General features: G+C 49.0%; 1 protein-coding gene across 2 annotated transcripts in view; it reads right to left on the bottom strand.

Annotated features, from left to right (window-relative positions):
* Nucleotides 1-19,763, bottom strand: part of NSF (N-ethylmaleimide sensitive factor, vesicle fusing ATPase) — a 61,428-nt gene that overhangs the window by 33,296 nt on the left and 8,369 nt on the right. For both annotated transcript variants that reach the window (XM_017744759.1, XM_008641655.2), the window contains exons 3-7: nt 17,901-17,940; nt 13,956-14,122; nt 12,577-12,684; nt 11,892-11,967; nt 7,208-7,363 (exon numbers count right to left, since the gene is read on the bottom strand). In XM_017744759.1, coding sequence (XP_017600248.1) covers nt 7,208-7,363; nt 11,892-11,967; nt 12,577-12,684; nt 13,956-14,122; nt 17,901-17,940 — 547 coding nt within the window. The remainder of the gene's footprint in view (nt 1-7,207; nt 7,364-11,891; nt 11,968-12,576; nt 12,685-13,955; nt 14,123-17,900; nt 17,941-19,763) is intronic.

Genomic DNA, 19,763 nt, shown 5'->3' with positions numbered 1-19,763 from the left:
CCAGGGATTTTCTACTTGGGAGTGTAATTCCCCTTTTAATTAAAATCAAAGCATTCTGGTGTGATTGGATCACTCAGATGCACCACCAGGAACCTGCATAGATGGTAAGGCCCCAGCACAGCAGGGAGATGTTTATCTCTGCACATTCATCTTGGGGCAGGTTACAGAAGTTCAGGGTTCCCAGACTTCACCTGCCACACAGGCAAAATTTCCCTGAAAGTAGAGCTGGGTGGAATTTCCCTCTCATGCTGCAAGCCCAGAGTTACTCCAGCATCCCATTAATCCTCCCATGGGATTGACAATCCAACACGGAGTGAGACTGAAGGAACTGGTGTCTGCTCTGAATTCACAGCTGGGGCAGGGAAAGGGTCACATCTGAACCGAATTTTTATTTTCTCAATGGCCAGAGTTTTGATTTGTCAAATCCTTTGCCTCTGGAAAGAGAAAACAAAGTAAAGTTCTCCATGGACCTTTGGAAACTGATTCCTCACCACATCCCACTGGCTCTGAGGAGTTCAGTGCACACATCTATCAGGAGGCAATAATGAGATTTATGACAAGGGCATTTATCCATTTCTGAGGGGATGTGCTAGAAATGAAAATAAATCAGCTTGAGAGACGCTCCCAACGGAATGCCTTTGGCTACAAAAACAGAATCAGGACACTCAGGAAAAGGGATTTTGGTAAGAGTATAAACAAACAAAACCAAGCACTAAGGGGAGCCAGCACAGTAGCAAAGAGTAAAAGTCTCCTAACAGAGCTGCAGAAACATCCCTAATTCCAGAGGCAGGGTCTGTGGGAAGCCAGGGGGATGGCTGAGCACAGCCAGGATGTTCACAGCCCCATCCCTCTTGGATGCCAGTAACACAAATCCCACCAGCATTCCCTACTTTCTGGGACAAAGCTGGATCATTTCCACCTGCTTAGAAAGCCAACACACTGGCATTTGGGAATGGCATTTGGGAATCACTTCCTGCCTTGTGAACATGTATGGACACCCTGGGGCACGGGGACAGCTCCGGGCTCCCAGCTGGACAGAAACTGGGGATGCCAGGCCATGGTGGTGCCACCAACCAACAGCCCTGCAGCCACCCAGAGCAGGAGCAAAGCCCTCCCAGTACACAGTGATGGCTCTGGCCATCCCTGCAGAAATCCCTTGCTGCACGTTTGGTGTAGAGCCCCTTCCCTTCCCTCCAAACCAGCTGCCACATTCCTATTTCCACATCCCTGTGTTAAAAGGGAGTCAATTTCTTTGGCAGAAGAATTTAGAAGCCCCCTCTCTCACACCCCTCCCAAGACTGAAGTCCTTCAAGGCAGTTCCCTCTGTGTCCAGAAGCTTTCCTTTCTCACCACCCTGATGCCCTCCTCGGAAGCTTTTCCAGCTTTACTGCATCCCTTTTGATACAAAGGCTGCATCCAGCAACCCAACACACAAACAAATTGCACATCAGCTCCTTCACTTCCTTCCCCATCCCTGGGGGACACCTGGGGGGTCTAAGTCAATCTCTGGTTCTAAGAAGGGGAGAGAAGTGACAGATGTCAGGGACTTCTTCGCTGTCCTCCCCAAAGGAAGGGCACAGAGCCCTTAGACGTGTGCAGGAAGAGTTCAGTGCCCAGACTCAGCCTGGCTGGCCCCGGATCCAGGTGCCTCAGGGTGAGCAGAGCACTTTGTGTTAAATCCCATCAGGAGGAGAAGACCAGGAAAGCACTGGTCCATTCTCAGCAAGGAGGAAGAGTTAACAACAGCAAATGCTGAGTTCAAGCTGTTAAATACCTTTTTACACCAGTGAAGATTTGACATTCTATGTGACAGCTGATGTCAATAGAAGTGACAAACGGGCAGGAACAGGAAACAGAAGCAGAAAAAGAACAAGGGACACAAGAGCCCACAACTGTTGGATAGCAGCAGATCACGTGGACATGGACTTCACCCAAGGGAACTCAGGGTGCATGAAATCATCTCAGAGTCAGTGAGAACCTGAACAGGGTGGGTGAAGATGGAGAATGTCATCCCTGATGTTATAAACAGAAAAGGGAGGGAACTGTGGGGTTGTACTAAATTGAGAGGTCCCTTTCAACCTCAGCTGTTTTCTGATGGTGTGATACAGACCTAGCACTAACCTGATTGCTGGAAAATTGAAAATTCTGGCGTAATTCTGGTCTTTTTAAGTAGGTAGAAGAAAACAAGAAATACAAGAAGTAGCCAGAACAACTTTATTAGATCAGTCTGAGACAACTTCCCTCAAGGTAAACGTGGGGGTCCCACACAGAGAGTTTGAGGAAACAAAGAAAGCAAGAGAGGAACCTTTAGACTTTCCTGAAGCTATAAATAGGTGTTAGACATCCTCCTAGACATGCAGGAAAAGCACAGCCTGAATGAAGTTAGAGGTGAATGAAAAGTAGATTAAACCCCACAAACTTTAAAGCACAGCAAGAAATGATCCATCCTGAATTTAGTGGCATGTGGTGCCTGGGAGATGGAACAGAACAGAATGCTCCAGTTAAATCTGCACACTGCAAAGCCAAGAGCTACAAACACACTGACAGGCAGGATCAAATTCATCTGAAATCTATGCAACCTGATGCACAAGTTTCTAAACTGGGGAGGAATAATGAACTGCATGTTGCAAAACACAAAAGATCATCCCAGCAAGGATTCCAGGCAGGCCCAGACCGCGAGGCACAGCCAGAGCCTGCCGGCTGATCCAGAATGGATCCATTCCGGGGTGGGTCACCACGGTCCTGAGCAGGGACGGGAGGCCAAGGGAGGAGAAATAATGATGAGTGACGTAGAGGTTATGGGAAATGGCCTCAGAATCCCAGAGCTGGCCTGGAGAATGCTGGAGAGACAGGACCAGACTGGATGCAAAGGCTGAGAGCAGCACCCAGCACTGGGACACGCTGCCCAGCAGGGCCGGGCATTCCCTGCACCCCAGGTAAGGTGAGACATACCTGACATTGATTTTTCATTAAAATTACCCTATTCTCAGAACAGCTGGATCATTTCCATCATTACTCTTCTCTTACAGTATCTGAGTACTTTGAGAACATTAATGCATTAATTTTTTAAGGCAGCTTAACAGACAAGCCTCCACTTCAGACAGAATCTGAGGAACAAAATAATCTGAGTGTCTGCTCATTTCAGTGGTCCCTTTGTCTTCTGTTGATACTTCACTCCTCCATCATGAGCTGTACTTCAAAATAACAGAGCTCTGAGACCAACTGATCCCGAGAGGGCAGGTCAAGAGCACAGGTTAAGATGGTTCCCAGGAAACAGAAACCACCTGCAAAAAAATCTGATTTAGTTTATTTGTGGTAGCAGGAGAGGGTGGGAAATTTGGGTTCCATCTCAGTGTCTTAGAAGGAACGTGACCTGTAACACCAAACATTTCTGTATCTGTTATTAAACCACAACAACGTGTCCATACAGAATTTGCTCTTTGAGGCCTCTACAACAAATAATGTGCCACAGGAGTTAGAGAAATCCCCTCCCTGCTGCAAGTCACGACTCTGCTTCAAAGCTTGGGGACACCAAAGTGAAGGAAAAGAAGGTCAGCAGGAGTGTTTTCTTTTCAAGTCTGAGAAGGGACTTCACAGTTTTGTTACAAGTTACAGCTCCAGGCACCAAATATCAAAAACATTGCTCCAAGTGACTAAATACCAGTTGGAGTGAGGGGGAAAGAAAAAAAAACAAGAAGAGAGAACACTGTTCTAGGCAAGAGCACGAGGTGCTGAATGAGCTGGATTTGAAGTCTCAGCAGAAAAACCAGCATTTACCATGGATGGGAAGAAAACACAACATTTGTCAAATAAACAGAAGAGCTTTAGCTGGAGCAAGAGGCTGCTCTGAACTGCAGCAGAGAGTAACCAAAGCCAGACTCCCTTCAGACCAGAGTGACACAGCTGGATGGCACAGGCATCCTGAAAGGGCTTGGAAAGGAGGAGGATTCCCTGGAAACAGGGCTTTGGAGGGCTGTCCCTCAGGGAGAACGTGCCTGGTATCTCCCTCCACCAGTGCCCCCAGGTGTGAAGTTCCCTCCTCAGAAGTGTCATTCCTACGAGTGAGGCACCAAAATGTTTCCACAGATCTTCCTCAAGCCTCATCCAGGTGAGGATTTAATTCCATTTGGCAGCCACAAGATTATCAGGAGTCAGGCATTAGTCAACCTTCCCTGGGAGGGTGGGCAGGCCCTGGCACAGGGTGCCCAGAGCAGCTGGGGCTGCCCCATCCCTGGCAGTGCCCAAGGCCAGGCTGGATGGGGTTTGGACCAACCTGGGACAGTGGAAGGTGTCCCTGCCCATGGCAGGGGGTGGGACTGGAGGGGCTTTAAGGTCCCTTCCAACCCAAACCAGTCTGGGATTCTGTGTCACATCACACCAACCAGGGAGCTGATCCAGCTGAATACTGACCCTATAAACTGTTTTTATTAATAGTATTTTTTGCTTCCAACTGTATTAGCTCCCTACAGAGCCATGCATGCCCAAAGCCACCACAGCAGGGCTGGGACATCCACAGATGGGAAAAGCCAACTGCCCCTTCCAGGAGGGAACTCAGGCAGGGTTAGTGCCCAGCTGGGGCTGATGAAACATTTCTGCTCTTGGATAAACCAAAGCTTGAACCATCAGAGCAGTATTTCCCCCTTTGGATGATATGGTTAACTAACATTGATTTATGTGCTCCAAACCCAGAGCATTCCTTGGAAGTTAGATAAACCACACACAAATTGCAAGTAATGCTGGAAGGGTCTGTAGAGGCTCTGTGTAGTTATGGACAGAAATATTTATTGCGTTTGGCGTGGAAGCTGCAGTCTGGGAGCACTGGGCAAAGAACTCAACTGGGTGAGCACTGCAGCACCAGGGAGCAAGCAAATTCCTTCTTTTCCTTTCCCAATAAATTATTCACCAAGGTGAACAGCTGTCACACTGACATTTCAGATCTGAAATATAGTTAAGAGCAAGTTATAACTAAGGCAAAGAAAATGAATGTCAGAAAGTTTTTGTTTTTTCAAATTTCAGATAAGCTCTTTAGCCCTGGGGTTAATCAGAGCTCGGGAGCACTTGCTCCCAGCCCAACTTCTTCCTTGAAAAATGTCTCTGTGTGCAGCCTGGGTGTAAACATGCACAGTAAGGGTATTTATATTTAATGCAATTTAATGGGGCACACCTTTAATTCATTGCCCAAGCTAATCCAAATACCACTGGTCCTTCACAGAATCTTTGTCTTTCTTTATTAAGCAACACCAATTATCTTTTACCTTCACATGTGGTAACAGCCAAGGACTCTGTACTGCAGCCACAGAATCAGAGAACCATGTTTGGGTTGGAAGGAATCTCAAAGCCCACCCAGTGCCACCCCTGCCATGGGCAGGGACACCTCCCACTGTCCCCAAGTTTCCCCAAACCCCATCCAATCTGGCCTGGGACACTGCCAGGGATCCAGGGGCAGCTACAGCTTCTCTGGGCACCCTGTGCCAGGGCCTCCCCACCCTCCCAGGGAAGAATTTCTTCCTGCTATCTAACCCAAATCTCTCCTCTTTTAGTTTAAAACCATTCCCATTCTTGTTCTATCATTATCTGTCCATGTAAAAAAATCATTCTCCTCTGTTTTATAAAAGCCCCCTTAGGCACTGGAAGGGGCTCTAAGATCTTCCCAGAGCCTTCTCTTCTCCAGGCTGAACAGCCCCAGCTCTCCCAGCCTGTCTCCACGGGAAGATTTCATGAATACACACAATAGCTGCTTCAAAAGGTAAAAATATTTCAAGTACAAGAGGCTGGCTGTCAGCAACAGTGCTGAGCTGGACACCAGTGCCTCTGGGTAAAAGCTGTTCTTTCCACAGCCAGCACCATTTCTCTGACTTCTCCTCTCTGCAGAGCAGTTAAATATTTAACAAATTTAAGCATTTTATGTTCCCGAGCAGAAGCAGAGAAGCTGTACCTCGCTCACAGCCACAAAACCCACAGGACCCAAGAGCATCCCCCCAAAAGGCCTCAGCTCTCAGATCAACAGGAATTGAAAGGCAGGAGAGAGAGAATCAGGCACAGGCTGGAGCCAGCCCTGGGGTTTCTCCACAGTTCCTCCATACGTGTCCAAGTCCCCAAGACAAGACTGAAGGCACATCCCAGGGAAGTTTACTTTGCATCAATTGCACAGGCCCTGGAAGCAGACACGCTCCACACACCCCCGCACAAACAGGATGTATCTCCTGATGGAAATCTGTTTTGTAATCAAAATCTTGATTGCTTCATTTGTGGGGAGAGGGAAGGTGGATCAGAAACATAAACATACAGAAATTATACAGCTATGGATTTCAAGTTCAAATATGAACCCACAGAGATTATATTCCGAGAACAAGGAGCAGCCAGAACATCCCCAGCCACGTTCTGTGACAGAATCAGACACCTGCAGCTGCACACTGCTTACTAAAAATTAAACCCTGCACCATTTATCTGCCTGCCAGCACATGTTTACCAAGTACTAGGATTGCCTTTCCTTCCCTCGACCCAAAAAGAGAAGTTATATTTAGGATCTGTGCTTTTATTTCCCAGACTCCAGGACGTGCCACGGCCTGTGCATCCTCCCCAGCATTTCCAACCTGACCAGCAGAACTCATACCCTATGCTGGGTTTACTGGGCTCGGGCTGGGGGAGGACAGGGCTCATGGTGCAGCTGCCAGGAGAACTGGGAGGTAAAAGAGATGATGGCAGGAGCATTAAGACAGAATTTCCTCTGAGCTGTATGGACCGATCATGGCCAGGCAGTCAGGAAGAGGAGCAGTGTCACTGCTAGGGGTAAATGAAGCATTCAAGGAGGGAGCGTTTCACAGAATCATGGAATGGTTTGGGTTGGAAGGGGCCTTAAAGCTCATCTCATTCCAACCCCCTGCCATGAGCAGGGACACCTTCCACCAGACCAGGCTGCTCAGAGCCCCAGTTTCAGCACCACCAGAACAGTATCCAGTTAAACCACGTGTCCCATTCCTTCAGACATTCCATGTGCAGGGTTGAGTGTTTCTGTTGGATTTGTCCCCCTTCCCCAACCAAGTGACAAGAGTTCAAAATACATTTGGGAGCACCAGGGGAAGAGGAGACTCTGTTGGATCCCCCAGAAACTGCAGCACCACAAGGGTGTCAGCTGTGTCCAGCCCTCACATGCCAGGGCCAGGCCTGCACCCTGTGGCCCAGCCACACTTCTCCAGGTTACACTCACCCATTTGCTCCACAATTTCAGGTGGGAAAACCCGGGAAGCAAAAGCTCTTCGGAAAATATCTGAGAATTCTTTGTCCAGGCCTCCAATGCCCATTTTCTCAAAATTCCAGTCTGGGTTGATGATTGACTGCCGGTTCTCCTTGGTCTTTGATTTACCTGCAAAACCCAAGAAAAGGTTTCAAACACAGCCCAGCAGAATCCCAGCACACACAGACACCAGAACAGCTCTGCAGGTCAGACCCCAGCCCATGAACTCCGTGCTCAGTTCCAAATGTTGGCCAGGAGGACACACTGTGACAAGGACACGAGGACAGGACACCAGAGACACAGCTTAGTAACTGATTTTCCCAGCCTTCCAACAGCCCATTTCAGGGGTTTCTCCAGCCAGCTGCTGCTCCCCTGTACTGAAGAATCCACAGTAGATTTCTCTGCCACAGATTCACCCAGGTGCCCCTGGACCCACGTAACCCCAGCACCAAGAGTGCCCTCAGCACCCAGTTCCCATGGCTGCTCCCAGAACCAGCATCCACCCTTTTCCAGGCCACCTGGGATGAGAACAGGTTTGTCCTGCATCCTCCTCAGTCCTGCCTTTTCCAGGCCCCACCTGTTCTTCCTTGCACAGCAGCAGCTCCACACTGGAGCCCTTGTTCCTCTCTGTCTTCTCTCTTCCTCCCACACCCTCTGATGGGCAGATGGACCTGCAGGTGCTGCAGCTTGGTTGTACCTTCAGTACAGGCACAGAATGATGGATGCTCTGCTTTGTTCATATCCCTCTATAACAATATGTGATCACTCTTAACAGCCACGTTTATCAATTCCTAACAGGGCCCAGGCTGCACGAGCTGGGTCCAGCATTCCCTTGATCCTACCTGGGATCTGGGCCCACCACAGCCATCAGTTTTACTGAGGTCAGGAGAGCTCTTCCTCCCACACATCATTCACAGTTACTTGTATTGAATCTCCTCTGCCATTTCCTGCCTCAGTCACTGAGCTCAGCCAGAGCCAGCTTGGGCACCTCATTGCTCCGGCTTTTCCCCGTTTATTCAGTAATTACAGCGAGCAGCAAAGGCCCAGAGGAGATTCCCACTGAACTCCACTGACATCAGCTATTTCCTCCTTCCCTTTCATCCCTCACTGACTCATGCAAGGACCTTCTCTCTCATCGATCTGTTTTGATTCTTTTTTAAGAAACTTTGACAAAGAACTTTGCTGGAGGAGCTTTGACAAACCACCAGCCCACGTCAGCCCCTGTGCCAGTGCTTTCTGATTCCTGTAATGAACTCCAGTGGGATCATGAGGCAGGACTGCCCTTAGACAAGACAGGCTGCCCCTTCCCAGTGTATCACTTTCATTAAGGTATACTCTAATTTAATGGTTTATTATAGTTTCTGTTGATTCCTTCTGTACAGACCTCAGGTTCAAAGATCAGCACCTCTCCAGACCTTTTCCAGAATCCTTTGGAAAGGAACAGCACACTCACTACTCTTGGTCCCCAGATACTGGAGCAATTTGCAGGAAAGTTACACGAAATAATTACTTTACAACTCAGAAGAACAAAGGCTAGCCCTGGCAAACCACCACGGTTCCCTGTCTGTTCCATAACCTCTTCCAGAGGCACTCCAAGTGCAGCCAGACCCCTGAGCACAGGTTTGCAGCCCTTTAACCACCTCCTTTCCCTGTTGCTGACAAGCCACTGGCGTTACAGCCTCACAGAGCTCCTCACTCCCTCTGCAGAGGAGCTTGGAAGTACTCAGAGTGTTCAGGAAGCAGAAGACAAACACAAATGCTCCTGGAAGGATGCTGGCAAATCCACGGAGTCTCACCTTGGGTTTATTCAAGGGAGCCTACAAACAAGCACTTCTGTCAGTTAGATCAACCTTCCACAGGGCTTCCAGCATCCTCAGCTACCAGGGAAACACACAGAGATCTGACAACCCAGGGAAAAAGCAAAGGCACTGACAAGTATCTTTAACTCCTGCAGAAATAGGATGTTTCCTTAGAATTCCAGTGCTTTAAGGGTTGCCCCTTAATGGTTTCCCCAGTGGGGGCCATTCCCATCCTAGAACACCACAGAACCACAGAGATTACAGAGCCACAGGCTCCTGTGGTGAAGGTCACCCAGTGCCACCCCCTGCCATGGACAGGGACACCTCCCACTGTCCCAGGCTGCTCCCAGCCCCAATGTCCAGCCTGGCCTTGGACACTGCCAGGGATCCAGGGGCAGCCCCAGCTGCTCTGGGCACCCTGTGCCAGGGCCTGCCCACCCTCCCAGGGAGGAATTTCTTCCCAATACCCAATCCTGCAAACAACAAGTGTGCATTTTGCTGCTCTGTTCCACAAGCTCTTCTAAGAGGTGCTTCAAGTTCAGCCAGATAATGAATGAGCACCAAGAGTCCAGGAAGCACAGCAAACAGCAGCTCTGTGTGAGCTCAACCAGACTCTTTAATGCTGGTCTAAACACATCTGGAATCAATATTTCAATTCCAAGGGCAGCAAAACAAACAAACAGGAACGTGCCTCTGGGTAACACGCCAGGGACAGCCCAGCAGCACCTGGGACACGGAGCGCCTACAGCCCTGCAGGGAATCCACAATTCCCCTGTGTTTATCATCCCAGTGCTGCACTCCAGCTTTTAGGTCAGACCCCTCAGCCAGGGCTGTTCCTGCTCCCACAGAGCTTGGCCTACACTCCCCCCTTCTGGCTGCACCTCAGCACGGTAAAATTCTTGCAGCTTGGATTAAAACCTCATCCACTGGTTTCATAACACAATTTTATGCTAAACAGAAGAAACAGAATTGGCTTTTAAAAAAAATTATTACAATTCTTCTCCATTGAAACAATGCAGGCCCTTTACTGAAGGCAGAGCTCAGTGACACTCACTTCACTTTCATCTCCTCTCTCACAATTCAATTATTCAGAACTTTACAATTCCCCAGAGACAACAAAGCACATTAAGCAGCTCTGCCTCAGATCAATGAGGAGATTAAATGAAGTACCAATTTGACAGAAGTAAATCGAGGCACAAGAAGCTCTTTTGTCTTATCTGCAGACAATGAAACCAAATCCTGGGGAAGGGCCCCTATTCCCAACCCACCAGCTCTCCCACAGGACCACTCCTCACACCCACACGTGCCAGGAGGGAGATCACAGGTCATTGTATGACTCTGAATATTAACCAGGTACAATCCCCCTGCTGCTGTGACTCAGTGAGCAGGGTTATTTAACACACCCCCAGCTGTCCTGAACGGGTGTAATCCCCCAGTCACAGCTGGGAACTCACTGCCCTGCCCCTGCAAGTTTCATTTGGTGCTATTAACAGCTGTATCCTCATTAAGATGCTTAATTACAGCCATCTACAACCCAGCCTACAGAACTGTGTTGGGGTTTCAGCACAGGCTGAGTGTTCAGATCAAAACTCTGATGAGGTGCAAGGTGTGGTTACACAACAGCCTCACATCTTCCCTCTCTCTGGAGTGACTGTGGCACAAAGACCCAGCCCCACACGGGAGGGAATGTGGCCCTACAGGGCAGCACCAGACCTCAGCCCCTGCCACAAGCTCCTGCAGTGCTGCATGAGCTGAATTCTCCTTTCCTAAGTGGCTGCTACCCTCAGATGGTTTTTTCCTGTAAGAAGTACTCACAGCACTGAGCACTCCCAGCCAAGCAGAGCTGGGCTTTGAAGCCTCCCGCAAAAATAAACCTCGTGGCTCCCTGAGCCCCCACCCAGCAGCTGCCCCAGCCACTCCTGATCTGTGCAAGAGCAGCAGCAAAAGGAGGAGCTTCCTTAGCTCATGGACTCTGGGAGGAAGGAACAAAACAGGGAAGAGAAACAAGAAAAAAGAAAAATAAAAGTGTCTGTTCAGCCTTGAATCACAGGCAGGAAAGAACAGCCAGAGCCACACCACCAGCAAGGGAAGGATCTGCAGCTGGAGCTTGGAAAGAGTCACCCACCTCATCCCACTGGTAAGCAAAGGAACAGCCAAAGGAATAGCAGGTGTCCCTGATCCCCAGAATTCAGCACAGTCCCTGCTCCCCAGGAAGCCCCCACAGTCCCAGGGCACACAGAGCCACTGCAGGGAAGGGCCTCAGTGCCCACTCTGGGGCCCAGGTCCCACCATTCAAACTGGTGGCTCTGTGGGAACACTCCAGATCCAGCCCGACCCCCACACCACTTTCTTTCCAAAGGAATGTGTGGAGGACACGCCAATTATTCCCCAATTTCGTTGATAGCCAAGTGTGATATTGTACATAGAGATTTATTTTGTTGAGGTTTCAGAAAGTGTCTCTTCAAATCAAAGTTCCCAGTTGTGCGAACAAACTCGTGTGAGCAGTTACACACACAGTGCCCCCTGTGCTGTTCTGCAGCTCCCATGGCCTTCCCAAGAGCAGGACTTTGACATTCTGACTACACATTTAGAAAAGCTCTCCATTTCCTAATCTCTTCTCTTTTAATTAAATTTAATGGGAGAGCTGTTGGCTTGTTACTGTCTCTGAAAACATCATTCTCTGATGTTTGAAGAGTTAAAATATTTCAACCAGCTGCTGTCTGCTGGTCCATTTGGCCTTGCTAATCTAAGCCTGGGAGTGAAGAAAAAAAGAAACAACCTTGAGGCAATGAAGTCTCCCAGGCCTGAAAAGCAGCAGATCTCAAGCATTATTTCTCTGTTTGGGTGCAGGAACTCACCAATCAGATTGAGAGAGGAGTTCTCAGCTTTCTCAAAGGCAACTTGACTGTTTCCGAGAACCAAACCAACCTCGATCTGCAAAGGGAAGGCAAAGAAATAATTACATTAATTACTATCAGACTCAGCTTCAGATTGCTCCAGATGTGCCCCAAGCACATCTCAGAAGGCAGGAAAAAGCAGCAAAAGCTCTACTTCAAAAGTCACTGTGAAGAATGAAAAATACCAACCCCTCCTCTAAAACAAACATCATTGAATGCAGAAGCTCACCAGGTACAACAACCTGGCTTTTAAAAGTTACTGGTGTAGTTCAAACCCAAGTATTTTATTTCAGCAACATCTAGCAAGTAAAGGAGAAAATAAAATCATGTCCTTTCTACAGAAGGGAAAGTCAAAACTGGACATATCTGGAAGACAAAAAAGCTCAAGAGAGGCAGTTTCCATGAATTAGTACTTAGAGATCAAAAGCTACTCCTTGCATCCTCCCCAGCTCTGTAGTTTAGTGGAGACTGCACTGAACTGCAAACGATGCTCTTTGTCTTCTCTGACACAGCAGACACAGCCAGATGAGCCAGATGTGTGACTCCTCCAAAGGCAGAACACCTAAACTGCTCCTGGTACATGATCTGGTCAAGACTTGAAGCTCTGCAGTCCCCAAGGAATGGACAGGAGTTCCTGGGAGCCCACCTTCTGCTTTTTGCTTGTTCCAGACTCCCCTTTGAGAATGCTGGGGTCCATGGCTTCCATGTCCTTCACCAACAGCCCAAAAAGCTTGTCATTAAAGCTGAACACCAGCTGTGGAAAGAGGAAAAAACATCTCATTAAAAAAAGCTAAAAAGGATTCTGACAAGACTTCTAAGATTTGAAGGAAAAGAGGCCTGAAGACTGAGTTAACCACCCAGCAACTCCCCTGGAGTTTTTTCCCTGTAAAGCTCTGGGGTGCTGACCTTGTGCTTTCCCTGCCCCAATGTAAAAGTAACAGACCTAAAGTTGCAGAACATGAAGTCAGCTGAAGAAACTCAAAGAAAAAATTTCCTTCCAAGAAAAGCACCAATTTCCCCTCCCCCTTCTCCCCAGCTCAATGTTCTGTATCATCTCATGACATTTTCCTCTCACTTCAATAATTGGTGCTAGTCATAGAGAACAATTTAGCTCAAAACTTTCAGACCTTCTGCATTTCAGTTTGACAAGGACACTTTAGGAATAGTGCTAACGAGAGAGAGAATGAATGCAACGAGAGGTAGGGTCCAATCCACAGAAAACCAAGCTGGGTCTGCACAATTCCTTTCCTTGAGTTTGTATTTCCAACTGCCTTAAGATTCAGACCCTGCAAGTTGTAAATACTGTGAGAGACCACCCTCCACCTGTTTTGAGAACAAGGCAAAGCAGAGGTTATCACACAGGGCTTTGCAGGGGCTGAAGCCCATGTGCTGCAGACCTCTGCAGGCTCAATCACAGGGACATCAGCTTTCCAAGGTCCCCAAGGAAAATACTTCATCCCTGTTTCACTATTTAAGTCCATACAGTAGCAATAAATCAGAGAATCCCAGAACAGTTTGGGTTGGAAAGGACCCTAAAGCTCATCAGGTTCCACCTCTGCCATGGGCAGGGACACCTTCCACCACACCAGGCTGCTCCCAGCCCCATCCAACCTGGCCTTGGACACTTCTAGAACAAGAAAATACCCTGTACTTGGGAGGTGCCACTGAGAATTAATCAAAGGTGTTTGTCTTGATCTTATAGAGAAGGAGGCAAAAGTGACTCCCCAAAAGATTCCAGGAGTTGCCATGCCCACATCCAACCAGGCCACAATGAAGAGAGACCTGAGCTCTCCCAAGCCCTGGGATTTTCCTCACAGATTTAGGATAGGGCAGATTCTAAACCCCTCTGCCCATGCTCTCAGATCACAATGGTTTGACTTTTCACTAAGACACCCTTCACACAAAGAACAATTCCTGCCCCTGACCCGGCCTTTGCAGAGCCCTTGGCACCCTCAGATGTCCCTCTCAAGCCCACACGTGGTGTTTTAGCCCAGTTCAGCCTCAAAGCCCCAGAGCAAAGCCCACCTGCTGGCCCACGGAGAAGGCCTGGCTGTTGAACTGCTGGATGAACTCTGCAGCCATCTTATCTGTGTCGTAGGGGTTGGAGTCGATGTTCTTCTTCTGCAGGAAGTCAATCTCGATGGTCATGGTGCCAATGCACTGCTTGGTCTTGTCGAAAGTGTACAGTGAAACTGTGGGAAAAAACAAGAAACAGCACACTTCAGGACAGCAAGGTCCCCACAGTGTATGAAACACGTCTGGCAATACACATCCTTCCCTTGAGAGTGAGTAAAACTGAATATATTATTTCTGATAGAGACCCTTATTTCTCTTATATCCATGTTCAACTACAAGGTAAAAAATACAGGAGATTTTCCACTGAAAATCCCTGCATTGCTATAAAAACTCTTAATAAACCTTTAAAACACCACACAGACTTTGGGGGATGAGGACAATGAAAGCAAATCCAGACATGCTGTGGTCCCACGCATCTGTATCTCCACCCAAGGGTTTGGACACATCTCTGGGAAGCCCAAAAGCAGCATTAAGGGTAGTCTTGCCCAAAAGCAGTGACAAGAGGCCATCACTGGTCTTCTGTGGCAGCAGGCTGCCAAGCTTTTCTCCAGGTGAGGCAGCAGAAAGTGAATTACTGCACATTCAAGTGCAGCAATGCAATCTGTCAGCCCAAAACAAAGCACATCATCAACTGCCCCTCATCCCTGACACTGAGGAAACAGCCCCCACCCCAGAGGTGCCCTTGGGCCTATCCTGACATTTCCAGGTTACCTTCAGTGATGCAGAATCACCTGAACAGAAAGCCAAGGGGCAGGGAAGGCACTGAACAGTCACTGCCAACCTGATCCCACAGGTACAGCACGTCAGAAACAGGAGTGGAAAGAGGGGAAGAGGATGGAAAGGGAAGAGCAACAAAATCCACAACTCCAGGGACACTGCTCAGCATGGGGGACCAGAGGGCAGGACCCCACAAACAGGCAGGCCCAGCAGTGCACAAACCAGGCTGCAGCAGAAGCCAGTGACTCTCCAGAAGACTGAGGAACATTAAAGGTTTGCTCTGCTCTGCTACAGAGGTCATGGCTAAGGATGAAGCAGCAGGAGGGGAATGTGGGGAAGGTGCTCCACTCAATCTGTGATTTCCTGTCCAGCCCTTGGCAGCAGAACTGTTCCAGAATAAACCTGCAGATGCTGAGAAGGTGTGAGGGCAGAACAAGCCCCCAGCATGGTCTGCTGCAGGACTTGTTCACGTGAAGGGACCAAGGAGAGCCTGTCTCTTGCTGAAGGAGTTACCAGAAGACACAGCACACACACCAAACATCCTTCCTGGGATGAGCTGCCAAGGACAGATCTTCCAGGAAACAGGGATGAAGATGAAAACTCCAAACTACTTCCTGATCTACTGCCAGTTCTTTCAAAAGGGATGTGGCAGCAGGGTTATCCCTTTGGTCTTGCAAGCAAACACCAGGAGCTCCTCTCACCTTACAGGTCACCTCTGGGCAGTTTCCTTTTTCTTGCTGAACCTCACGGCTTTGTCAAATAAAAGCTTCTGCAATATCAGTGTCTGGATTTGGTCACATCACAGGCCTGAGGTGTCAGCTGCACACGAGCAGCTCTTACATCCAGGACAGAGGGGAACCCCCAGCGTGGGGCTGCAGCCCAGCCAGCAGTGCACAGCACCAGCTCCAAGAGCCTGGAATGTCCCAGAGAGAGGCCAGGAACGCAGCAGGAACCTCCTTGCTCCAGGAGGGCAGCAGGGACCTCCCTGGGATGGGAAGGCACCTGAGACAGCCCGCCTGGCTCCAGTTGTGCATCTGTAATGGAACACGGAGCTGGTGCAGCTGAGCTGCATTAAGGCAGGACAGACACATCCACCCAGGGCACTCTCCCTTCCCACCAGGAAAACCACTCACATGGAAAACCCTTAGTGTATCATCAGGGGCTCAGCAGGACTCACATCACTGCTCCACAGTGGGCTGCAGTTACAGCTGATATTTAAAATGCAGCTTCCACATTATCAGGGGACCAGGACAAAGCACGAACCCCGGTAAATCACTGCGTTTGTGAGCACTTCTCCCTACCTGCAGAATGCCTTTACAAATCCCTTCCACCCAGCAGGGAGTCAGATGACATTTAGTCACTCTGCACAGAATCACTGCATTATTTTTGTTAACACAGGCTCCCACGTAGCTGGGAGGTTTACAGTAAAGCCCAGGACAAGGACAGCCACAGACTGCTCTAAGAGCTGATCACACAGAATATTGGTGCTTCTTTCCCCAAAAGACCTGAGTACTGATCTATAAGTGAGTTGGCACATGATCAGCAGGCAAACAAGGGTGAGAAACAAATTAATTTATGGGTCTCCCCCCATTATAGGTCATTTTTCAGTTAAAACAAGACCAGCTAGCAAAAAAGTCACAGGTTAACAGAATCACCAAGGTTGGAAAAGGCCCCAAAGATCACCAAGTCCAACCATCAACCCAGCACCACCACCATGGTCACCACTAAACCATGTCCTCAAGTACCACATCCACTGGTTCTTCGAATATTTCCAGGGATGGTGACTCCACCACTGCCCTGGGCAGCCTGTTCCAAGCCTTTACAACCCATTCTGTGAAGAAATTTTCCCTAATATCCAACCTGCACCTCCTCTGGCACAACTTGAGGCTGTTTCCTTTCATCCTGTCCCTTGTTCCCCGGGAGAAGAGACCAAGCTCCTTCCAGGTCATTGTATGGAGTAGGAAGGTCTGCCCTCAGTGTCCAGGTTAAAATCCTGGCTTTCAAGCAAGGTCTGTGAAATATCCAGTTGTGCAGAGAGGCAGAGACACCCACTCCAGCCTGTCCCTACAAACACAGCAGACTTCACATCTGAGTACTGATCCATGCTCATGGACCTGCAGAGACCACAGGCGCTGGGAAAACAAACAGCCAGAAGGGAGCCTCCCCAGGAGCACCTCACACCCACAGCTGCACCGCTTCCCAGGCTCAGTCCTCCTCATTCTGACACAGGATGCAGCCATCAGCTCTGCCCACAATCCCCAAGGAGGAATTGAATTCCCTGGAATCACTGGAAGCAGCTCCAGAGGCAAAGCAGCGGCCTCATGAGCAGCGTGCTCCAGTGCAGAGAGCACGAGCCAGCCAAGCACAGAGCAGGTCACAGCAAGGGAGAGGATGAGCTGCCCTCCCCAGGAGCACAGAGGTGACTTCTGATGGTCCAAAGAACAAACCTGATCCATTACCTGGACCTGCTGTAACAAAGAACACAGAGACCCTCCTGTAAGAAGCTGCTGCCAGGAGTCTGGTCAACATTCCAGCAGCTACAGACCAGCTGCACCTGGAGCTGACAGTGATCCAAAGCAGAGGGAACAGTGACATACAGCACCAAGTCACAAAAGAGCCAACTGGTCTCCTCCAAACATTGGCCAAGGCTCGAGGAAGACGTGAAATAGGAAATTCACCTCAGCCCCTCACCTGGCTGCAGAATGTTCTGGTCAGTTATCGGTGCAAACACCAGTGCTGCTCCCAGAGCTCAGCACTGCAGGGAACACTGCTGCTCCTGGCAGCTCCTGGCACTAAAATGTCCTTATTTATTCCAGTGCTGATGCCAAGAAGTTCCCCAAGGACAAGAGTTAGTGGGAGTGTTCTCCAGAGACCCAGGAACAGGCTGTCCAGGACATGTTCAATGTTCATATCTGCATGTGGACACTGATATGTGGACACAGAGCCAGGCTGAGATACCAACAGGTGTCTGGAGAAACTGCCAAAAGTCCTCCAGGTCTGGAAAACATTAAATGCAGAAAGGCTGCAGAGAGGAGAGCAGTTCCTTCACTAACAAGGGCCTCACATCACCTGGAGAAGGGCTGGAGATCTGAGAGTTCCCAATTCAGTTTCCCCTCAGGATAGAAACATGAATTCAGCTTTATAAACACATCACAATCCCTCTGCTGGTCCACTCACCATCGATCTCCTGTCCGATGGAAAGGCCAGCCCATTTTCTCTGTAAAACAAGACAAAAATGTCAGAACACCTGTCCTGCAGAACATCTGTCCTCTCAAAGGCAGCCTCCTCACCCAGAGGAGCAGGATTCCCGGGAAAACCTTCAGCAGCAGAAAAAAGGGGCAGAATGGAATATCCCAAACACCCCCAAATTAACAGGAAACAAGTCAAAAACATTGAATAATCCCTTTAAATAATTCTATCTTGTGACCTCAGAAGGTTGTTCTGCCCAACCTCCTTCAGGTTACTGGTCTCCCCACCATCCTGGAGGCAGAAGTTGTGCTGCTGGACAGGGCTTTTTGTCCTTCTGCTAATTTCCTAGCAAAGCCCAGGTTCTGAGCACTCCACAGGTGCCAGAATGGCTGTTACACACCCCGTGGGCATTTTAAAAGCTTGTTCTAATGTGCTCCAAGCTACAATATTACCTGAACCAAGAAAACCAGTAAGAATGAAACTGTTCAAATCCTTTAGGTCCCTTCAAATTCCTTTAAAAAGATTCGTGCTGTACGGAACTGCAGAAGTGGGAAATGGTTTACAAATTATGTGACACAAAAAATCTATAACCTTTACAATTCCACCAGTTCTGGCTTGATGATTGCAAAAATGGGGTTTTCCCAGTGGCTGCTGCTGCATTACAGATTGGCTGCAGTGTGTTCACAGCCCTCATCACAGGCTATGCCACGCTCACAGTCCCTCAGATATCAAATAGGGGCACCAGTCACGGACACGTGTAGGTGTCATTACACACAGCTCCAGGGAGCTCACATTTGAAAAGTTGTAATTTATGGTCATTTGTATTTGCCTTTTTGTCTGGGAGAAGGAACACAATGACTTTGTTCACAAAGTGAACATTTCCCCCTTTACACCCTCTCCAATGTCCACAGAATCTCCTGAGTTGGAAGGAACCACAAAGGATCATTGAGTCCAACTCCTGCCCTGCACAGACACCCCAACAGCCCCACCCTGGGCACCCCTGGCAGCGCTGTCCCAGCGCTCCTGCAGCTCTGGCAGCCTCGGGGCTGGGACCATTCCCTGGGGAGCCTGGGCAGTGCCCAGCACCCTCTGGGGGAAGATTAGTGAGGATCTTCTCTGAGGCAAGAGATACAGCTCAACTCCCATGTTCACTTGGCTGGTTTCTGCTAAAGGTTTCTCATCACTGTGCAGCAGCTCAGATTTTAAGCTCTCAGGATACAAAATTTGTCACACCAAAGATTACCACAGAGCAAAGATGGTCAAGAACTCCACAAGAATAGTGAATGAACAACAAGCAGATGTTCTGGAGGCCTCAGAGCACAGACATCACCATCCCTGAACAGGAACAGTGAACACGCGCTTGGTGTGAGACTGACTGCAACCATCCAAGGCGCTGGGAAACCCTGGGAATTAACACCCAGCATGAGGAACACCCCAGTGCTCAGAGGGCTGGAACAGCTCTGCTATGGAGACAGGCTGAGGGAATGGGGGTTGTTCAGCCTGGAGAAGGCTCTGGGGGGATCTCATTGTGGCCTTTCGATACCTAAAGAGGACTTAAACCTGGGGACAGACTTTTAAGTAGGGACTGCAGCAATAGTACAAGGGGAAGTGGCTTTAAACTAAAAGGGTGAATTCAGACATTTCATATGGTGAAAATGGTAAAACCCTGGGCCAGGTTGCCCAGAGAGGTTCCAGGGAACATTCAAGGTCATATTGGACAAGGGCTGTGAACAAACTGGTCTAGTGGGAAACGTCCCTGTTCGTTCAGCCTTTAAAGGCCCTGTCGAACCCAAACAGCTCTATAATCCTACAAATCAAGCACTCACCTCCCAAAAACTGCAACATTCCCTA

Source organism: Corvus brachyrhynchos, unplaced genomic scaffold (assembly GCF_000691975.1).
Source record: "Corvus brachyrhynchos isolate BGI_N302 unplaced genomic scaffold, ASM69197v1 scaffold479, whole genome shotgun sequence".
NCBI lineage: Eukaryota > Metazoa > Chordata > Aves > Passeriformes > Corvidae > Corvus > Corvus brachyrhynchos.
Note: the sequence above shows the minus strand (reverse complement) of the source record. Positions and strands in the feature narration are given on the sequence as shown.